We start from the raw sequence: 23655 nt of genomic DNA on the forward strand, positions 1-23655 counted from the left end.
ATAACAGACAAGATATACTATATTTAAACATGCATACAATATAAAAAAGTACATCTGAATGTAAATCTCTTAAAACAAACAAAATTTTAATTTTCATCTATCTAAAACAAATGAACCCAGCAAATGAAATAATGTTTATTTCTACGTTATTTTTTTCTATAATAGGAATAACACATTATAAAGAGCAACATAAAAAGAACAAAAATTAAAAAAAAACAAGGAAGAAATAATAAAAAAAGAGATTAATCTTTAAAACTGTCAGAAAGTGTTTTTGTTAATCATACGAACGGGGGAGGCAGACAAGAAAATACCAACAGTAAAGGAAAAAATAATATAATTATGAAATTGTCATAGAGTTTGAAAGCATAAAGGATTTTTTCGTATAAAATATTATAAATTTATTTCTATTTAATGACCAATAGTTCTCATGACCTCTTGCTGTTCTTTACTCTTCTGGCTTCTCTCTTATATGAGGCTTTAAATATGTTTATTTTCTTTAATACGGTTACCCGGTTTGCCTTAGGATTCATCTCTTTCATTTTTACTCAAAATTTCTGTTTTAATACAGAATGCTAACATTTTATCCATTACTATTCACACACACTTGCGTTTTTACGGTACAAATAATTGAGTTATAAGTCTAAAGTCTATATATACATTGTATATTCTTCTTGAAGGCATACAAATGTACGAACATCATTTCAATTACAGACAAAATTGTATTTAGATGTTTTTTTTTATTGGCTACAATTGAGGCGTGAAAATCTACTTTCAAATTTTGTTTTCCTAATTATTTACATAAGATTGCCAGAATAAAAAGAAATTTAATTTAAAGGGGGATATGGAAATATTTACACAAAAAAAAAAAATTAGAAAAAAATATAACGTCCGTAAACAATAAATTTTTATTAATCATATTCCATATAAAAAACTAATGTATTCACCAATTTTTTAAAAAATAGTAGTATTTCTACTACTATTTTTTAATTAAAAACTAAACATATTTTTGCAATTATTTTTACATACTAAATAATTTTTATTAAAAATTTTATAAAAATAACTACAGTTTGTAAAAAAGGTAGTAGCTAATTTATTACTTTTTGAAATAAGTTTTAAAAAAATTAAATTTTCTTTAACTTAAAATTTGTATTTATTATATTCTGTACAAAAAACTAATGAATTCAGCACTTTTTTAAAAAAGTAGTATTTCTACTACTATTTTTAAATGAAAAACTAAACATATTTTTGCAATTATTTTTACATAATAAATAAATTTCATTAAACATTTTATGAAAATTATTATTTTTTGTAAAAAAGTAGTAGCTAATTCATTACTTTTTAAAAATTATTTGTAAAAAATACAATTTCATTTATTATAAAATTTTTATTTATTATATGTACAAAAACCTAATGAATTCTTTACATTTAAAAAAAAGTAGTATTTCTACTACTATTTTTAAATTAAAAACTAAACATATTTTTTCAATTATTTTTACATAATAAATAAATTTCATTTAACATTTTATGAAAATTACTATTTTTGTAAAAAAAGTATGCTACTACTTTGCTACAATTTATTACTTTTTAAAAATAATTTGCAAAAAATACAATTTCATTTATTATAAAATTTTTATTTATTATATTCTGTACAAAAACCTAATGAATTCTTAAAATTTTTTAAAAGTAGTGTTTCTACTACTATTTTTAAATTAAAAACTAAATATATTTTTTCAATTATTTTTACATAATAAATAAATTTCCCATAACATTTAATGAAAATTACTACTTTTTGTAAAAAAAGTAGTAGCTAATTTTTTACATTTTAAAAATAATTTGCAAAAAATACAATTTCATTTATTATAAAATTTTTATTTATTATACTCATTACAAAAAATTAATGAATTCAGCACTTTTTTAAAAAAGTAGTATTTCTACTACTATTTTTAAATGAAAAACTAAACATATTTTTTCAATTATTTTTACATAATAAATAAATTTCATTAAACATTTTATGAAAATTACTACTTTTTGTAAAAAAGTAGTAGCTTATTTATTACTTTTTGGAAAATGTTGATGAAAAAAACTATTTTCTAAAACATTTCATTTTGAATAATCATATTTTGTACTAAAAAGTAATAAATTCAATAAACTAAAATTATTTCAAAATTCACATGAATATTTTATAACTTTTACAATTTTTGTTTAGTTTTCATTAATGTTGTTACTTTTTGAAATCTTATTTAAATTGTTTTCTCTCGTTCCTATACAAATGTAGCTATTTATTTAATGTTTAATATTTAATATTAATTTAAACATGCTAAAAGTATATTAAATTAATATTTGCACTCGTCCAACTCTAGTTTCGTAAAAAAAACTAATAACTAGCAACACAAATACAATTGTTCTTGAAAATACTTATTTTTAGTTGGATTTCAATAGGTGGGGGTACCTCATACGTGAAAGTAATACAGTATTTGGCAAATTAAATAAAGATGCCTGAAAAAAAAAATAATTTAAGATAAAAAAAAATTTAAATAATTAAAAAAAATTATAAATAAAATGCATTGAAATCTAATAATTATAAAAATTTTATTAGTTTTGAATGTATTGAGGTTTGAAAATTCGAAAACTATTAATTGTCTGTAACCAAATTGAGGGCAATTTAATTTTCTAAAAGCTTCAAAACTTGAAGTTTGCCTAACCGAGTTTTTTCAAATTATAAATTTTTGTGACCTTCGACCTTTTATATCTCGATTATTGAATTATTGAAATTTATAACGAGCACATTATTTAGAATAGAAAAACGAAGTTCTATGTTCATTTTAACATCTTCCATTCAACAGTAAAAATAATTTAAAATATGTAATAGTTTTTTTATAGCAAATTTTACTAACAATTTAGAATGTTCTTTAAAATACTCTCCTCATGCTACTGTTTAAATTTTGGAAACCTATACTGTATGGAAAACCAAGAGACAAGTAAAACATACTGCAACATCAACTACAATTATTACTTGGTATTTCATTCGTTCGATGTCTGGCGTATTATTTATTTTAGTTTTGGTTTTTGGCTTTCGGCATCGTACAAATGAAACAATCAAATCATTTAGTCTTTTTGGCCCAACTTCAAAACAGCAAAATTAGAAAAAAAAAACGGAATATTATCGGTTAATTGATCGCACACATTACGCTTACACTCGCTGGCTGCATACACCTGATTAGCGGATAGACTACAAAGAATTTAAAGAATTTTATGTACATATTTGAATTTTTGTGAAAATCATAAATATTGAAAACGAAAATTATTTAGAAAATGCAAAATTTCAGTGAAAATGTGAAATTTGCATTTAATGACAAATTGGGCAGGTAAAAGATATGCTTGTTACATGTGTATATAATTAAAAAAAAAAGTTATTATGGCTGTCAGTTTGACAATTGACATGTCAAGGTTGATTAGTGCGAAAAATGTGTATGTGTTTGGTTATCATGTATTATCTGTAAAGCAATTAAACAAATATGTAAAAAAAAATAATTAGAACATGAGTGATTACCAGGGCAATCCAAAATATGCCTTAAAAGTTGTGTTCCATGCGCATAAAAAAATAGTGTTGAAAAACAGAAAATATGCCTTTAAAATTAAAACGAATTCTCTAAAAAAGTGGTTTGCTGAGAAAATTTAAAATTGATTTATTAAATTTGCAAAATTTTAGTTCTGAAAGGCTAACATATTTAAAAATTATTCACAAATATTATGGAATTGGTATTTCTGGTTATTTTTATTTAGTCTACAAATAGCTGTTAAACTAAATAAAGATCAGAATTATTTTTTGTAAATGTATAGAATAATTAATTCGAAGCTGTAGCAGAGCTTCGATACATTTACAAAAAATAATTCTGATCTGTTCTTCATTTTACTCCATTACATTAAAATAAACCAAAACTTCACCCTTATAGTGATTGTTTATGGCGGCCCGAAGTTTCACCAAATAATCACCCATTGGAAATGGAGTATATTTAAACATCTCAGAATTAAGGGTAAAGTTATTAATGATTAGATCATGCTTGAAATCAAAACAAAAAAAATTAAAATTAAGCGAAAGTAAAAAAATACATCTGCATAAAAAAAAACACTTACATTGTAGGGACATGAATGATTGATATTTGAATATTTGCTTATAATTTGTAAGGGTATTTTCCAAAAAGAAGAACGACTGGGATTTTTTACAAAATTGCAAAAATTAAAGGTGGTATTATAAAGCAAGGGATTATATTTCTGAGATGAATTTTTCACATAAAAGCCACCATTAACCTAGAAAAATTATTGCAAATTATTTTTTTTTTCGCCAATCTACTTATTAAACTCACCGTTATATTATCAGCTGGTGTTTTAAGCAGTCTTACATAAATATTTACACCAATTTTATTACGTCCTAGTACCTTTAAGTAACAGCTTTTAAAAGCAATAAATGATTTATCAAATACTAGGCATTCTAGTTTAGTAAATTTTATAATTTTAGCATATGTCACTAATGGCTGAAGATTTAAACATAGTATTACAAATGTTAATTCTTTCAATATTAATGATTTGGAAATTAGTATTTTCATTATTGCGTTTGTTTATTGGCCAACAAGGAAATTGATATCGAATGATATACTTAATATAGTTTTTATGAAATTATATAGATATAATAAGTGTTATTCAATTATTAATGTTATTTTAACCTGAATAATAATAATTATTAACAATTAAGGGTAGTTATGGGATTCTCATACTGTTTGTAACATTAACATACATGTACATAAAAAAACCCCCTATAACTCTCTGAGTTATAGGGGGTAAAATTTTGACAATTTGGTCAAACAGGGGTTTTTTCTTATTCATGTAACTTATTACCTATTGTTCTTAGCAAAATGTGTTCCAAATAGTATAGATAGCTATTTCTTCGATCTTTCGAAAAAAAATATTTAAAAAAAAAAATAAAAAATTTTTAATATTTTTTTTCCGAAATCAAAAACTTTTTTGACTTTTTTTTAAAATACGCTATTTTTTTTTATTTATTTTTTTTCTTAAAATAAAGTTTAGATATTTTCCTTGAACACCTACTTGGTCGCTTAGTGGGATGCGAGTGGGATATCTATCAAAATAAATATTTTGTAACTCAAAACATAAAATTTTTGACTTTTTTTGCAAAATCAAAAACTTTGTTGACTTTTTTTTTCAAAATGGACCCTTTTTTAATCTTTTTTTTTAGGTCAAACAAAAGCTTAGATATTATCCTTGAAGACCCTTTTGGTCGCTTAGTGGGATGCGAGTGGGATATCTATCAAAATAAATATTTTTTAACTCAAGACTTACAATTTTTGACTTTTTTGTTTGCAAATACGATTTTTTTTCCAAATGGGCCCTTTTTTTAAAATTTTTTTTGTAGTCAAAAGAAAGCTTAGGTCCATTCCTTTAAGATATTTTTAGTCCCTTAGTGGGATGCGAGTAGGATATCTATCAAAATAAATATTTTGTAACGCAAGACATACAATTTTTTAATTTTTTTTTGCAAAATCAAAATTTTTTTCCAATATGGGCCCTTTTTTAATTTTTTTTTTTGCTCAAAAGAAAGCCTAGGTCTATTCCTTTAAGATATTTTTAGTCCCTTAGTGGGATGCGAGTGGGATATCTATCAAAATAAATGTTTTAACACAAAAATTGTATGTCTTGAGTTACAAAACATTTATTTTGATATATATCCCACTCGCATCCCACTAAGCGATCAAAACCATCTTAAAGGAATAGGCCTAAGCTTTCTTTATAGCAAAAAAAAAAATTACAAAAAGGGCCCATTTTAAAAAAAAGTCAAAAAAGTTTTTGATTTTGCCAAAAAATCAAAAATTGTATATCTTGAGTTACAAAATATTTATTTTGATAGATATCCCACTCGTATCCCACTAAGGGACCTAAAATATCTTAAAGGAATGGACCTAAGCTTTCTTTTGACTAAAAAAAAATTTTTAAAAAAGGGCCAATTTTGAAAAAAAATTCGAATTTGCAAAAAAAAAGTCAATAATTGAATGTCTTGAGTTACAACATTTTTATTTTAATAGATATCCTACTCACATCTTCCTAAGTGACAAAATAGGTCTTAAAGGAAAAGACCTAAGCTTTCTTTTGAGCAAAAAAAATTTTTAAAAAAAAGTCCCATATTGGAAAAAAATTTCGATTTTGCAAAAAAAAATTAAAAAATTGTATGTCTTGCGTTACAAAATATTTATTTTGATAGATATCCCACTCGCATCCCACTAAGGGACTAAAAATATCTTAAAGGAATGGACCTAGGCTTTCTTTTGAGCAAAAAAAAAAAATTAAAAAAGGGCCCATATTGGAAAAAAATTTTGATTTTGCAAAAAAAAATTAAAAAATTGTATGTCTTGCGTTACAAAATATTTATTTTGATAGATATCCTACTCGCATCCCACTAAGGGACTAAAAATATCTTAAAGGAATGGACCTAAGCTTTCTTTTGACTACAAAAAAAATTTTAAAAAAAGGGCCCATTTGGAAAAAAATCGTATTTGCAAAAAAAAAAGTCAAAAATTGTAAGTCTTGAGTTAAAAAATATTTATTTTGATAGATATCCCACTCGCATCCCACTAAGCGACCAAAAGGGTCTTCAAGGATAATATCTAAGCTTTTGTTTGACCTAAAAAAAAAGATTAAAAAAGGGTCCATTTTGAAAAAAAAAGTCAACAAAGTTTTTGATTTTGCAAAAAAAGTCAAAAATTTTATGTTTTGAGTTACAAAATATTTATTTTGATAGATATCCCACTCGCATCCCACTAAGCGACCAAGTAGGTGTTCAAGGAAAATATCTAAACTTTATTTTAAAAAAAAATAGCGTATTTTAAAAAAAAGTCAAAAAAGTTTTTGATTTCGGAAAAAAAATATTAAAAATTTTTTATTTTTTTTTTTAAATATTTTTTTTCGAAAGATCGAAGAAATAGCTATCTATACTATTTGGAACACATTTTGCTAAGAACAATAGGTAATAAGTTACATGGATAAGAAAAAACCCCTGTTTGACCAAATTGTCAAAATTTTACCCCCTATAACTCAGAGAGTTCTCGACCGATGTTGTTGAAAAATTGTGTCTGAGTTACTATCCAATAGAGCTAACCTTGGTGCAAATTTCATCCCGATCGGAAGACATCGATTTCAAAAGTTGGTTCACTTGACATGAAATCCCCCACATACATGCGACGAATGAAATTTTAAAAAACCTTATAAAAAGTTTAAAATGTTTCTATTAAATTCTATAGAACCTTAAAATTTGTTCAGTGAGTATAAATTTCATTTAAATCGAAACAAAATTAAAAAAAATATTAAACCAATAAAAACGATGTGGTCACCCGGGTGGATATTGGTAAAGCGAATGTTAAACTATTTAAGTAGTTGACTCTAGAAAAAACTATTTAGTCTATATTAGATTAAAGACTATTTAGTATATACTAGACTAAAGACTATTTAGTCTAGGCTAGACTAAAGACTATTTAGTCTAGACTAGACTAAAGACTATTTAGTCTAGACTACACAAAAGACTATTTAGTCTAGATTGGTCTAGAGACTAGTCTAGATTGGACTAAAGACTATTTATTCTAGACTAGACTAAATACTATTTAGTGTAGATTAGACTAAAGACTATTTAGTCTAGCTTTAATAACGATTGGACTAGAGACTATTTAGTCTAGATTGGACTAAAGACTATTTAGTCTAGATTGGACTAAAGACTATTTAGTCTAGACTAAAGACTATTTAGTCTAGCTTTAATAACAATTGGACTAGAGACTATTTAGTCTAGACTAAAGACTATTTAGTGTAGATTAGACTAAAGACTATTCAGTCTAGCTTTAATAACGATTATTTAGTCTGGACTATACTAAAGACTATTTAGTCTATACTAGACTAGACTAAAGACTATTTAGTCTAGACTAGATTAAAGACTATTTAGTCTAGACTAGATTAAAGACTATTTAGTCTAGACTAGACTAAAGACTATTTAGTCTAGACTATACTAAAGACTATTTAGTCTAGACTAGACCAAATACTAGTTAGTCTAGACTAGAGCAAATACTATTTAGTCTAGACTAAAGATTATTTAGTCTAGACAAGACTATTTAGTCTAGACTACACTAAAGACTATTTAGTCTAGACTAGACTAAAGACTATTTAGTCTAGACTAGACTAAAGGCTATTTAGTCTAGACTAGACTAAAGACTATTTAGTCTAGACTAGACTAAAGACTATTTAGTCTAGACTAGACTAAAGACTATTTAGTCTAGACTAGACTAAAGACTATTTAGTCTAGACTAAACTAAAGACTATTTAGTCTAGACTAAACTAAAGACTATTTAGTCTAGATTGGACTAAAGACTATTTAGTCTAGACTAGACAAAAGACTATTTAGTCTATACTAAAGATTATTTAGTCTAGATTAAAGATTATTTAGTCTAGACAAGACTAAAGATTATTTAGTCTAGACTAGACCAAAGACTATTTAGACTAGACTAGACTAAAGACTATTTAGTCTAGACTACACAAAATACTATTTAGTCTAGACTACACAAAAGACTATTTAGTCTAGATTCTATTTAGTCTAGATTGGACTAAAGACTATTTTGTCTAGACTAAACACTATTTATTCTAGACTAGACAAAAGACTATTTAGTCTAGACTAGACCAAAGACTAGTTAGTCTAGACTAGAGCAAAGACTATTTAGTCTCGACAATACTATTTAGTCTAGACTAGACTAAAGACTGTTTAGTCTAGACAAGACTAAAGACTATTTAGTCTAGACTAGACCAAAGACTATTTAGTCTATACTAAAGATTATTTAGTCTAGACTAAAGATTATTTAGTCTAGACTAAAGATTATTTAGTCTAGACTAGACCAAAGACTATTTAGTCTAGACTACACTAAATACTATTTAGTCTAGACTAGACCAAAGACTATTGACTCTATATTATAGCAAAAAATATTTAGTCTCGAAAAATTAGTACCTTCTTAAATATTATTACTAAAATTAAAAAAGTTTTAGTCGGATAGTACCTTAAATATTTACTAAAATTTGCACTCTATAGTTTAATGACTATATAATTGGGATATAGGTTCAAATTAACATGAATCCATAACAAAACTAAAAATAATAATGACTTATATTTTACAGACATTTAATAGCGGCTATTGATATAGAACCCGGCGATATATTAATCGAAGAACAGCCCTTATTGATTACCACACACTGGGAGTGTGAACAAATGAAATGTGCCAAATGCTGTGAGGATTCTTTTGTTATGTGCAAGTAAGTTTTCTTTTTTCTCAAAACGAAATTATAAATATCTACAAAAATCTCATTTTCTACTAGGCAATGTCAATTCTTTCCTTTGTGCATGGATTGCCGTGATCACGATCGTTTTGAGTGTGAATTTTTTCAAACACAAGCCAAACATATTTCCAAAAATCTGCTTATAAACAATTTTTCTTTAAATGCTGTGCTTAAACTGCTACTACTGCGGGAGAATCCACATACAAACGAGAAATGTAAAGATTTATTGCCACATAATTTCAAATTGAATGAGTATCGTGAAACTGATATGTGGCAAGATCATGAAGAGAATATTGTACAGCCTTTAATACAATCGGGTTTTATGGATACTTTGTGTAGCGCCAAGGAGGAGAATTGTTTAGATGGAGATTTGTTGCATAAATTGTGCATTTTAATAGATGCGAATGCGTTTGAGGTGTCGAGCAAAGTTATGGGTGATTCGCTAAAGGGAATTTATGTGCACGCAGCAAAAATGCCCCATCATTGTGTACCGAATGCGGCCACCTCTATAGACGATGAATATAATATGAGAATATATGCTGGAGTGCCCATAAAAGCGGGAGAGATTATTTACAATTCATTTACGAATCCACTGATGGTAAGAAAATTTATGAAAATTTGGTATAAAGCAAAGAATTATCTAAAATTGGACCTACGACTGAAGCTAAAATTGGACTATATAAAGACCTACGATTGAAGTTAAAATTGGACTATATAAAGACTAACGATTGAAGCTAAAATTGGACTATATAAAGACCTACGATTGAAGCTAACATTGGACTATATAAAGACCTACGATTGAAGATAAAATTGGACTATATAAAGACCTAGGATTGAAGCTAAAATTGGACTATATAAAGAAAGACCTACGATGGAAGCTAAAATTGGACTACATAAAGACCTACGATTGAAGCTCAAATTGGACTATATATTTAGTCTAGACTAAGGACTATTTAGTCTAGACTAGATTAAAGACTATTTAGTCTAGACTTAAGACTATTTTGTTTAGACTAAAGATTATTTAGTCTAGACTAGACTAAAGACTATTTAGTCTAGACTAGACTTAAGACTATTTACTCTAGACTTGACTTAAGACTATTTAGTCTAGACTAGACTTAAGACTAGACTTAAGACTATTTAGTCTAGACTAGACTTAAGACTATTTAGTCTAGACTAAGGACTATTTAGTCTAGACAAAGAACTATTTAGTCTAGACAAAGGACTATTTAGTCTAGACTAAAGACTGTTTAATCTAGACTAAAGACTATTTAGTCTAGACTAGACTTAAGACTATTTAGTCTAGACTAAATTTTGTCTAAAATAAAGACTATTTAATCTAGACTAAGGACTATTTAGCCTAGACTAGACTAAATACTATTTAGACTAGACTAGACTTAAGACTAGATTAAAGACTATTTAGTCTAGACTAGATTAAAGATTATTTAGTCTAGACTAAGGACTATTTAGTCTAGACTAAGGACTATTTACTCTAGACTAAGGACTATTTAGTCTAGACTAAGGACTATTTAGTCTAGACTAAGGACTATTTAGTCTAGACCAAATTCTATTGAGTCTAGACTAGATCAAAGACTATTTAGTCTAGACTAGACGATAGACTAAACGGACTATATAAAGATCGCCATGACCAAGCACTAATATTTCTGGTCCCTTTATTAATTACGAACCTATTATTTTCTTCCTCCCAGGGCACAATACAACGTCAACATCACCTTCGCATGACCCGACATTTTGAATGCGGTTGCAGTCGCTGTCTCGATCCCACCGAAATGGGTACCCACATGAGTTCACTTAAATGTAAACAGTGTAACGAAGGCTATGCTATCTGCCATCGCGGCAAATGGCTGTGTGAACAATGCAATAACACAATCGATCCCATACAAGTACAGAAACTTCTCACTGAGGTCTCCGAGGAAATGGCCAAAGCCAATGGTGATATAATGGGTTACGAAGAGCTGTTGCATAAATATGCTGGAGATTTTCATCCAAATCATTTTCTTATGATTGATTTGAAACAAAATATTGCCACCATTTTAAGGGGTATACTAATGAATCCCATGTGTAAGCCGGGCAAAGAGGTTTTAGAACGGCGCTTAGATTTGTGTGAGGAAATATTGCCGGTGGTGAAGAGAGTTATACCGGGCTATTCGAAATTGTATGCAATTGCATTGTACGAGTATTTGTTGTCGTTTTTGGAGTTGTCAGAGTTGGAGTTTCGTTGCAAGGAATTGGCCAAAGATGTGTATTATGTAAGTTAATTTAATTAAACAGAAATTAAATATTTAATAATATTATTTCTTTAAATTGTTTTAGCAAAAATTACAATTTGCCAAAGAAGTTGCTGCCGAGGCTAAAGAATTATTATCATTCGAACCGGTTAATTCGCCCGAAGGTCATTTGGTGCGTCGCATCTCTATACAACAGGAACAAATTGAAGAAAATTTACAGAAACTTGCCTCCAAATAAATATGTTTAATTATTGTATTATTTTAGTATAGAGTAAAATAAATATTTACAACTTTTTTTTGTATATAGGTACTATGGGAAAATGTCCACATTATGTTTAAAATTCTCTTAATAAAAAAAACTGAAAATCTATAATATACTAACTGTCCCGACAAACGTTGTTCTGCCATAGCTCACAGAAAGTTTGAAGACTCCCACTATAATAGTATTCCAGATATGCAATAATAAACTTTTACTTTTTATGGGAGGTGCCATGCCTATTGTTCCTATATAGGTCAATTGTGAATCTAAACCATCCAGGGACCCACTGAAATACACACAACAAATTTCATCGAAATCGGCCCAGCCGTTAAAGAGGAGTTTAGTTACTAACACACGTACAGAAGAATTATATATATATATATAAAGATATACAGGTATGTTCTGCAAATCACATTTTATAAAAGTGGTTTGAAATCACATAAATGGTGTTCTGAGCACATAATTTTGTGATTTTAAAACGTTCAACAAAGTCACTAATGTTTTCAAATCACTTGGTTATTTCTGCGGCTATTGAATGGAAAATATTAAAATAAATTATTTAAATAAATTAAACAATATGTCCTTTATTAATTTTCTTATAGAATTACTTGTTTTATTAAAAAAACACCTACAATTTAATAAAAATCTAGAGACACCTTTTCTGCTGTAATAAGTTTATTTGCTTTTGTGTTTCTTTTGTGGTTTCAGGTTTGTTTTCAGTTGTCAGCTGTTTATGATTTTCGAAAATACATGGAAGCTTGCCGGACTAAAATTTTTTAATGTTTGTCTAAAATATGTTCAATATCTTTAAATTAATTATAGAATTCGTCATACAATTTATAATATTTGTTAGATTATATTATAAGTTATCAATATGCGTTAAGTTTTTTGCGCAAATTGGAAAAAAAAATGCAACAAAGTTGAAGCAAGTGGTAACCAAAAGCAATTGTGTACTGTGGCAGCTTTACTGTTTTGTTTTCTTTTTGACATAGTGGTTGAGCTTGCGCCATAGTTTTTGCAAAATTTTTATAAAATGTAGTTCCATTCTTTTTAATTCCATTAAAGATATAACAGAAGCTCCAGGCATTTTTTTATTTTCACTTTAATATTTCTACAAAATTATTAGCAAAACAAAACATTTAAAATAAACGAATCAGCTGTTTTCTTGTGCTTTCGAAAATTTAAAATCACACCGAAAAATATAATAACAGTGTGATTTACAGAACAGGCACAAATCACATGTGTGATTTTAAAACGGCATGTGATTTGAAATCACGTGGATTACAGAACATACCTGATAAAAGACTAATGTTACAAAATGACTGACTGATTCAACATCAAAAGGTAGGGATAAGGAATTTGGACTATACGCTCCCTATAAGATCCATTAAGGATGGATTTTAGTATTTCTGAATTAATACAGATACATACAAACAAAATTTAAAATGCATATTTATCTACTTAAAAAATTAGCAGACAGGTGTTTGGTACTTTTTTGAAATTCGAACCTTTTAGGGAAGTAAAAACTATAGTTTGCTACTTTTTTGCTCAAACGCCAAATAACTTAATAACTTTGATTTTTTCCATAAGAAAAATTGATTTTTGATACCAAATGTGAGTGATCACTGATCTCAATTAAACGCTTATTTACAAAATTATTAAGGATTTTAGATTTTTTAGTTTTTTCATATGAAAAATCGATTTTTTGTATGAAATGTGAGTGATCACAGATCGAGCTCCTTTTCTCGATTAAACGCGTATTTACAAAGTTATTAAGGATTTTAAATTTTTGGGTTTTTTTCGTATGAAAAATCGAGCTCTATTCTCGATTAAACGCTTATTTACAAAGTTATTAAAGATTTTAGATTTTTGAAGTTTTTCATATGAAAAATTGATTTTTGTCAGAAATATGAGTGATCACAGATCGATCTCCTTTTCTCGATTGAACGCGTATTTACAAAGTTATTAAAGATCTTAGATTTTTGAAGTTTTTCATATGAAAAATCGATTTTTGGTACGGAATATGAGTGATCACAGATCGAGCACATTTTCTCGATAAACGTTTTTATACAAAGTTATTAAGGATTTTAGATTTTTCGGTTTTATCAATGAAAAATCGATTTTTGTCAGAAATATGAGTGATCACAGATTTTTGTCAGAAATATGTGAGATTTTTTGGTTTTTTCATATGAAAAATCGATTTTTGGTATGAAATATGAGTGATCACAGATCGAGCTCCTTTTCTCGATTAAACGCTTATTTACAAAGTTATTAAGGATTTTAGATTTTTTAGTTTTTTCATATGAAAAATCGTTTTTTTATATGAAATGTGAGTGATCACAGATTTTTGGTCAGAAATATGTGAGATCACAAAATTTAAAATTTTTAAGTTTTTTCATATGAAAAATCGATTTTTGGTACGAAACATGAGTGATCACAGATCGAGGTCCTTTCCTTGATTAAACTCGTATTTACAAAGTTATTAAGGTTTTTATATTTTTGGGTTTTTTCATATGAAAAATCGATTTTTTGTACGAAATGTGAGTGATCACAGATCGAGCTCCTTTCCTTGAATTAAGGCTTATATACAAAGTTATTAAGGATTTTAGATTTTTGAAGTTTTTCATAAGAAAAATCGATTTTTGGTATGAAATATGAGTGATCACAGATCGATCTCCTTTTCTCGATTAAAAGCGTATTTACAAAGTTATTAAGGATTTAAGATTTTTGGTTGTTTTCATATGAAAAATCGATTTTTAGTCAGAAATATGAGTGATCACAGATCGAGTTCCTTTTCTCGATTAAAGGCTTATATTCAAAGTTATTAAGGATTTTAGATTTTTTGGTTTTTTCATATGAAGAATCGATTTTTGGTATGAAATATGAGTGATCACAGATCGATCTCCTTTTCTCGATTAAAAGCGTATTTACAAAGTTATTAAGGATTTAAGATTTTTGGTTGTTTTCATATGAAAAATCGATTTTTAGTCAGAAATATGAGTGATCACAGATCGAGTTCCTTTTCTCGATTAAACGCGTATTTACAAAGTTATTAAGGATTTTAGATTTTTTAGTTTTTTCATATGAAAAATCGATTTTTTGTATGAAATGTGCTTGATCACAGATCGAGCTCCTTTTCTCGATTAAACGCTTATATACAAAGTTATTAAGGTTTTTATATTTTGGGGTTTTTTCATATGAAAAATCGATTTTTGGTATGAAATATGAGTGATCACAGATCGAGCTCTTTTCTCGATTGAACGCGTATTTACAAAGTTATTAAAGATTTTAGATTTTTGAAATCGATTTTTTGTATGAAATGTAAGTGATCACAGATCGAGCTTCTTTTCTCAATTAAACGCTTATTTTTGGTACGGAATATCAGTGATCACAGATCGAGCACTTTTTTCGACTTATTTACAAAGTTAATAAGGATCTTAGATTTTTGAAGTATGAAATATGAGTGATCACAGATCGAGCTCCTTTCCTCGATTAAACGCTTATATACAAAGTTATTAATAATTTTAGATTTTTCGGTTTTATCAATGAAAAATCGATTTTTGTCTGAAATATGTGAGATTTTTGGTATGAAATATGAGTGATCACAGATCGAGCTCCTTTCCTTGATTAAACGCTTATTTACAAAGTTATTAAGAATTTTAGATTTTTTGGTTTTTTCATATGAAAAAATCGGTTTTTGGTATGAAATATGAGTGATCACAGATCGAGCTCATTTTCTCGATTAAACGCTTATTTACAAAGTTATTAAGGATTTTAGAAAAATCAATTTTTGATCTGAAATATTTTTCCTCGATAAAAGCTTATTTCTTTATTCATTATTTAGATTTTAGATTTCTGAATTTTTTCATTTGAAAAATTGATTTTTGTTCAGAAATATGAGTGATCACTGATCGAGCTCCTTTTCTCGATTAAAAGCTAACTTACAAAGTTATTAATGATTTTAGATTTTTGAGTTTTTTCATATGAAAAATCGATTTTTTACCCGAAATATCAAAAATTTAATTTTTAGTATAAAAATCTCAATTATCTTAAATCGTTAGTAACTTTGTATACATTGCGATTTAGGGAAAATAAGATCAATCTGTGATCACTCATATTTTTAACAAAAATAGATTTTTCAAAAATTAAAAATTGCTTACTGATCACTGATCTTTTTCCAACAAAAATTGGTTAGGCTTCATACGAAACTTGGGCCAGTTGTGGTGATGTCTAGGGCTGCACAAAATATCCTATGCGTCGCAGTGCACAGATTGTCATGTACATGATATATTGGAACACCCTTTATATAATTTACTATCACACATTTAAATAGCTTGTCAGAGAATTGCAGCAATTCATTTCAGACTACATATGCATATATTTGTGCGAGTGTCAGCTAATAAATATGTATTTATTTAAGGGAAAACTTAGCTAATCATATAAATAAATATATTTATGTACAATAATCTACTTATGAGTAGAACTGCATGTATATTTTGTTTGTTAAAATTTCTGCACAAGAGATACAAATTTTGCAAGTAAATCATCATGTAATTTCTAAGTATTCAACAGTCTACAAACGGATTTAAAACAGGTAAAATATATTTAAATTTTATTAAAGAATCGAATAAAAATGGAAACATATTTTGAGAAAAAATGCTCTATAAATACAAATGAAAAATTAGGAAGGTGAATAGTATTGGATTTATGAAAATTATAAAAACTTTCGATCAGAAATATAACAAATTTTCAGACATGTAAAGGCCAAACAAGATTTAACAGCGGGAGAATGTGTGCTTTTGGAACAACCCTCATTATTAATGGCCTCGAATGGTGAGATAAGATGTCAAAACTGCTACAAAATAACCAGCAGCTACTGCCAGTAAGTAAAATATGGAAAAATATAAAATAATTATTTTGAAAACTTAAAAAAAAATCTTTCCAGAACCTGTTTTATAACACCTTTATGTGAAAAATGTAAACAACACTACGAGTACGACTGTCAGAAGCTAGCAACTATGACCGATCTAAACATCCATAACTTAAAACAACATCCTGATACCTATGGCCTGATAAAATTTCTATTACTACAAGAAAATCCTCTAACTCAACAACATTTTCTGACAATTTTACAAGCTGAAAATCACATGGAACAGCGTCGTAATACCCCAATATGGTTGTACTATAGTAAAAATGCGATACAACCTATTTTACAGTCAGGAATTTTAAACTATTTATCTTATGCTTCTCAGATAAATGAGGAATTTTTACAATGCTTGTGTGGCTTTATCGATGTTAATAGTTTTGAGATACGTGCCCCAGATGTGGGCTCAATGAAGGGAGTTTATGTTAAGGGTGCTCTGTTGTCGCATGATTGTATGGCCAATACATGTATAGCGATAGATGATAAATATTGTATGAAGATTTATGCAAATAGAGCGATAGAAGCGGGTGAAATTGTTACCAACTGTTATACGAATATTCTGTTGGTGAGTAGGAGTAGGAATAAAATTGGAAAATATGTGATCTGCAAGATAAGGAAAATATGTGATCTCTGATCTTTGCAGTAAAAATTGATCTTTTCATAAAAAAGATTTAAAAAAATTTAAATTTAAAAAGAGAAATACTGTGATAACTGTTCTATACAATCAAAAATGGATTTTAATACGATATTTTACACAAATCTTGAGCAAAAAATAATGAAAATTCGTGATCACAGATATTTCCCCCCCACAAATGGATTTTTTCCCAAAACACTTATTACTCTTAAAAATGAGCGTAAATAGATCACTGATCTTTCCCGCTTAAAATCGAGTTTTTTATATTAAATTCCAAAAGAGCTTTCAATTCACAATTTAATGGGATTAGCGAATATAAAAAGATTCTTTGATCACTGATCTTTTCCACCAAAAATTTATTTTTTCATAAAAAATCGCAAAAATTCTTAAACTGCCTACAATTACACTCTAAAATATTGGGATTTACAATAGCTGGCTTATCTTCTGAACGCGATTTTTGTTTTTAATAACTTATATGTCATTTTGAAGGGTACATATCCGTCATTTATTCTCAAATAGTTATTGAACAGTGTAGTGTAAACAACAAAGTTTTTTTTTGCTTCAAAAATGTAAAATTTTGTGCCAGCAAAGCGTCCGATTGTTCACCAAAGCTTATGGTGAATGTGTTTTAACGTGCGAGAGATGGTTTGTGCGGTTCAGAAGTGATAATTTTGACACGGAAGACAAAGATCGCCCAAGCCATTCAAAAAGTTTAAAGACCAAGAATTTGAGCCATTACTCCATGAAGATTGTTGTCAGACTCATCAAGAGCTTGCAAAATCATAGAGAGCTACCCGAGCAGCAATTTCAAAACATTTGCGAGCAGCAGCATTCATCCAAAAGCAGGGAAATTCTGTGGCATGCGAATTGAAGCCGATAGACCTTGAAATATGTTTTTGCATGTCCGAAATGCTGCTTGAAAGCTATAAAAGAAAATAATTTTTACACTGAGTCATTATTTGTGATGTAAAATGGATCCATTACGAAGCGTTGGAATTGTCCGAAAACGGCCAGAATATGCGGCCAGACATGAAACCGTAATATTCCATCATGACAACACTCGGCCACAGTTGCAATAACTGTTAAAAAGTATTTAGAAAGAAGTGGTTGTGAAGTTTTGCCTTACTTGCCTTATAGTCCAGACCTTGGCTCGTCCGACTACAATTTGTTTCGATCGATGGTATACACTTCACTTTGGAACAGAGTATTTGATATTGGCATGATTTGTTCTTGGCCTCAAAAGATGATCAGTTTTTTTTTGGCTCGGAATCCATATGTTGGCAGAAAGATGGGAAAAGGTCATAGCTAAAAATGCCCAATATTGTAAAATAAATTTATATTGTACAAATGTTTGAAAATTAAAGCTAAAGATTTAAAAAAATCCAGCATTTTTAAGTCAAAGACCCAATAGATCAAAGAAATTTCCCACTTAAAATCGATTTTTTATATAAAATTTAAAAAAAAAACTTTTAATTCTCAATTTAATGGGATCAGCGAATATAATATTCTTTGATCATTTCCACAAAAAAATTATTTTTTCATATAAAATCCCAAAAATTCTTGAACTGCCTATAATTAAAATCTAAAATTAAATAGAAAGTTAATGAAAATTATGAGAAAAATATATGATCACTGATTTTTTCATACAATAAGTAATGAAAATCTATGATCAATCTAATAAATTGCGAAAATAATGAAAATATGTGATCACTGATCTTTCCTACCAAAAGGAAACATATTTTTCATATAAAATTTTCAAACTGCATACAATTTGTAATTAACGATTTGTTCATATAAAATCACAAAAAACTGTTCCAAAATAACTGATATTTTCTACCATAAACCCATTTTTTTTATAAAAAAAATTTGTTTAGATCAAGTGATCACTGATTTTTTTCAACCAAACTCGATTTTTATAAGAAACATTTACAATACTCTATAATTGCTAAGAGCGAAAACAATAAAAATCATGTGATCATTGATCAATTCTACCAAATTTTTTTTTTTTATAAAATTCCAAAACTTCTTAAACGGATTATAATGGAAATCTAAAGTCTATTTTTATAAAAAATTCCAAAAATGTTTGAATGGATTTCGGTAAATCTGTGATCACTGATCTTTCCCAACAAGATAGCGAAAATATCATTTGATAAGAACGAATAATCACTGATCTTTCCCATCAAAAATGTATGTAAATCTGTATTCACTGATCTTTCCCAACAAGATAGCGAAAATATCATTTGATAAGAACAAATAATCACTGATCTTTCCCATCAAAAATTTATGTTTATAAGAAAACTTTTCTAAAATCTATAATTGTTAACAATTCGTAAAATAAACACTGATCTTTCCGACAAAAAATTAATTTAAAAACTTCAACAAATTTTAGAAGGAACATAATGAAGTTCTGTGATCACTGATCTTTTCCACCAAACATAGATTTTCCTAAGAAATTAAGAAAAGAACATTTCATAAAAAAACGATAATTGCTAACAATTCGTAACCAGATTTTTCCCTGATCAGTTTCTCATCATGTTTATAAGAACAATTTTTAAATTCGCAAAATAATTACTGATCTTTTCAACCAAAAATTTATTTTTCTCCAAAAACTTCAAATATTCTTAAGGTGACTATCAATAATCATTGATATTTTCCACCAAAAATTGATTTTTATAAGAAAAAATTCCAAAAATCTAAAATATCACTGATCTTTCTCATCAAAAATCGATGTTTTTAATAAAATTTTCCAAAAATTATTGAGCTTTTTCAGCAAAAATGAATTTTTATAAGAAAAATGTAACACAATTTTTAGATTGTTTATGATCTGATCAGGATCTCAGATCTTTCGCACTAAAAATCGATATTTTCCTATAAAATTCCCAACAACTCTAAAATTAAGCTATTCTTATCATTCCAGAATACAGCAGAGCGTAGAAAAATTCTTCGCGAAGGTAAATATTTCCATTGCACCTGTAAACGCTGCGAAGATCCTACAGAATTAGGATCTCATATGTCCACCTTAATATGTACTAACTGTCCTAAAGGTTACATGATTAGAAAAGAGGCTGAAAAATGGCAATGCCTCGACTGCAAACATCAAGAAACTAACGAAGTCATAGACATCTTGCTCAGCAAGTTACAAACAGAGGAATTACAAAAACCTAAAACTCTGAAAGAAATGGAAATATGGCTTCAAAAGCTTGAGAAAATTATTCATCCACAACATTATATGATCGTGGATGTGAAACAGAATATTGCGGCTGCTTTGAGGAACATAATCAATGATATTAGTTCTTGTCCGGGCCGTAAGGTGTACGAACGTAAGATTGATTTGTGTAAGGATATTTTAAAGGTGCTCACTACTATAGCCCCGGATATATCACGGCTTAAAGCTATAGCGATATATGAACTGGGCAGCACATGGGCTGAATACAATCGTATGCGTTATCAGGAAAAGGAATTGAATAAAAAGGATTTAAGGGTAGGTTTTCCATATTAAGAAAATCTGTTAAAAAATTCATATTTTCCTTACTTTATTTTTGTTATTTTCAGGATTTATTATTGGAATCTGATGTAATGTTACGCGATTCCATACACATGTTATTGTATGAGCCCAAAGAAACTCCTGAGGGTAAATTATTACACTCTATGATGCAGGAGTTGAAATATTTACAAACCGATATAAAAATGTTAAAATAAAGTGTTTTGTTTTTAAAATAAATGTTTTGTGTTGGTATAAATTACATCATTTAAATGTTATTTAATTTGTTTTGTTTTAGTTTTAGCAGAAAAAACAAAAAAAAAAAACAGTGGTTCTTAAAGTACAAAAAATAATATAAACAATATAAGATTTTAGACTAAAGACTATTTACTCTAGTCTAGACCTGACTTTAAACTACAGAGTCTAGACTATACTAAATACTATTTTGTTTAGACTAGAATAAAGACTTTTATGTCAAGTCAAGACTAGACTAAAGACTCTTTAGACTGGACCAGACTAAAGACTAGCCTAGACTAGAAAAAAAAACATTTAGTCTAGACTAGATTAAAGACATTTGAGTCAAGTCGAGACTAAAGGCTTTTAAGTCTAGTCGAGACTAGAGACTTTTAGACTATTGAGTCTAACCTAGGCAAAAGATTATTTAGTCCAGACTACGGACTTTTAGTCTAGTCTAGACTAAATACTATTGATTCTAGTCTAGACTAAATACTATTGATTCTAGTCCAGACTAAAGACTATTGTTTCTAGTCTAGACTAAAGACTATTGTTTCTAGTCTAGACTAAAGACTATTGAGTCTAGTCTAGACTAAAGACTATTGAGTCTAGTCTAGACTATTGAGACTACTATTGATTCTAGTCTAGACTAAAGACTATTGTTCCTAGTCTAGACTAAAGACTATTGAGTCTAATCTAGACCAAAAACTATTGAGTCTAGTCTAGACTAAAGACTATCGATTCTATCTTATTGGCAACATATGGATTCCTAGCCAAAATAACTGCTCATCTTTTGAGCCAAGAAAGTGAAGCATATCCCAGAGAGAGCGTTCTGCATCGATCGAAACAAATTGTAGCCGGACGAGGCAAGGTCTGGACTATAAGGTGGATGAAGCAAAACTTCTTTCTAAATAGTTTTTAACAGTTATTGCAACATGTGGCCGAGTGTTGTCATGATGGAAAATTACGGTTTCATGTCTAGTCGCATATTCTGGGCGTTTTTCCGCCAATGATCGCTTTAAACACATCAGTTGCGTTCGATACAGGTTCCCTGTGATGGTCTGGTCAGATTTCAGCAGCTCTTAATATATACTAGCCTTTTGCTCACCCCAAATACAGGGAATTACCTTAGAGCCATGAATATTTGGCTTTGGTATCGATTCGGCTGGTTGGCCGGGCTTCACATATGATCTCTTACGCTTCGGGTTGGGTTAATGGATTAATTTTTCATCACAAGTAATGATTCGGTGCAAAAATGATTTTCATTCCGGACATGCAAAATCGTCTTTCAAGGTCTTTCGGCTTCAATACCCAATTTCCCTGGTTTTGGATGAATTCTGCTGGTCGCAATCGTTTTGAAATTGCTGCTTGCGTAGCTTCCAATAATTTTGCAATCTCTTGTTGAGTTTGACAACAATCTTCATGGAGTAATGCCTTCAATTCTTGCTTTTCAAACTTTTTTGGCTGGCCTGGGCGATCTTTGTCAAATTCACCACTTCTGAACCGAACAAACCATCTTTCGCTTGTTGAAACCGATGGAACACATTAACCATAAGCTTTGGTGAGCATTTGGTGTTCTTCTTTTTGCAAATTAAAGAAGTAAAGCAAAACTTCCGGCATATGACGCTTTGTTGGCACAAAATTCGAAATTTTCGAAGGAAAAAAAATCTTTGTTGTTTACACTTAATGTTCAATAACTATTTGAGAATAAATGACAGATATGTACCCTTCAAACTGACATATAAGTTATTAAAAGCAAATCCCCCATTTTTAATTATGAACAATAAGGATTTCTAGTGAAAAAGATCAGTGATCATATCATTATTTATAAGCCATTTAAAATGGGAAACTTTATATAATAAAATCAATGTTTCGTGGGAAAAATCACTGTTCACCGAGGAAGCAAAGAATCCCTGTTTGCCACTCACTGCACCAATTAAGAATACCACTGGTGTAAGTGAGCGTAATTTTTCGCTTGATACAAATGATGTTTTATTGTCCGTCTAAATGTCGTATTTTTATAAGAAACAAACAAAAAAAAACTACACAATTTTAATGAAATTGAAAATAAAATTAAAAAAAAAACAAAATCATTTGGCCAAAAATAGTACTTGCATGCAAAATTTACACATAAAAACGAGAAGAAAAAAAACAGAGAAAGATTGATTGAAAAGAACTTATGCTTCACAAAACAATTGAAAAGATAAAATTAATATGACGACTATAAAATGTCACTACATTAAATATAAATTGTAGTTATTAGGATAGATTTTAAAATCCACACTCTAAAGGCTAATTATAGCTTAGGAAAGTGATCGCGATGATCAGTTTAGCAGAAGTTAAAGATAAATTTTGAATGTCTGCCGATTACAGGAAACTAAAATACAAAATTTACAGCAGAAACATATAAAACTTAGTTAATATTTCTGTTTTAATGCAAGCAGCCTGAACATTTCAAGAACAAATTTCTTGCAAGATCTTTAATGTATTGTCTGAAAACATGCC

General features: G+C 28.5%; 3 protein-coding genes across 3 annotated transcripts in view; 2 read left to right on the forward strand and 1 right to left on the reverse strand.

Moving 5' to 3' along the window:
- LOC135961119 (divergent protein kinase domain 2A) overlaps nt 1–23655 on the reverse strand; it is a 50522-nt gene that overhangs the window by 18614 nt on the left and 8253 nt on the right. The window lies entirely within an intron of this gene.
- On the forward strand, nt 3221–11931 carry SmydA-7 (SET and MYND domain containing, arthropod-specific, member 7). Its single transcript, XM_065510605.1, has 5 exons — nt 3221–3365; nt 9214–9348; nt 9412–9970; nt 11079–11639; nt 11704–11931. Exons 1-5 carry the CDS (start codon nt 3313–3315, stop codon nt 11854–11856), a joined length of 1461 nt encoding a protein of 486 aa, XP_065366677.1. The 5' UTR covers nt 3221–3312; the 3' UTR covers nt 11857–11931.
- Nucleotides 16511–21170, forward strand: LOC135961118 (SET domain-containing protein SmydA-8-like). Its single transcript, XM_065512614.1, has 5 exons — nt 16511–16566; nt 16631–16759; nt 16823–17366; nt 20353–20916; nt 20988–21170. The coding sequence occupies exons 1-5, from the start codon at nt 16511–16513 to the stop codon at nt 21132–21134; spliced, it is 1440 nt and encodes a 479-aa protein (XP_065368686.1). The 3' UTR covers nt 21135–21170.

The sequence above is a fragment of the Calliphora vicina genome, chromosome 5 (genome assembly GCF_958450345.1).
Source record: "Calliphora vicina chromosome 5, idCalVici1.1, whole genome shotgun sequence".
Classification (NCBI taxonomy): domain Eukaryota; kingdom Metazoa; phylum Arthropoda; class Insecta; order Diptera; family Calliphoridae; genus Calliphora; species Calliphora vicina.

What these genes read in the sequence shown, in the direction of transcription:
- SmydA-7 (XM_065510605.1), top strand. Translation starts at nt 3,313, where the DNA reads ATGCAAAATTTCAGTGAAAATGTGAAATTTGCATTTAATGACAAATTG. An exon ending in TTTAATGACAAATTGGGCAG is followed by an intron (nt 3,366 to 9,213) that starts GTAAAAGATATG and finishes TATATTTTACAG; the next exon opens with ACATTTAATAGCGGCTATTG. An exon ending in TGGCCAAAGATGTGTATTAT is followed by an intron (nt 11,640 to 11,703) that starts GTAAGTTAATTT and finishes AAATTGTTTTAG; the next exon opens with CAAAAATTACAATTTGCCAA.
- LOC135961118 (XM_065512614.1), top strand. Translation starts at nt 16,511, where the DNA reads ATGGAAACATATTTTGAGAAAAAATGCTCTATAAATACAAATGAAAAA. An exon ending in ACAAATGAAAAATTAGGAAG is followed by an intron (nt 16,567 to 16,630) that starts GTGAATAGTATT and finishes ACAAATTTTCAG; the next exon opens with ACATGTAAAGGCCAAACAAG. An exon ending in GTTATACGAATATTCTGTTG is followed by an intron (nt 17,367 to 20,352) that starts GTGAGTAGGAGT and finishes TTATCATTCCAG; the next exon opens with AATACAGCAGAGCGTAGAAA.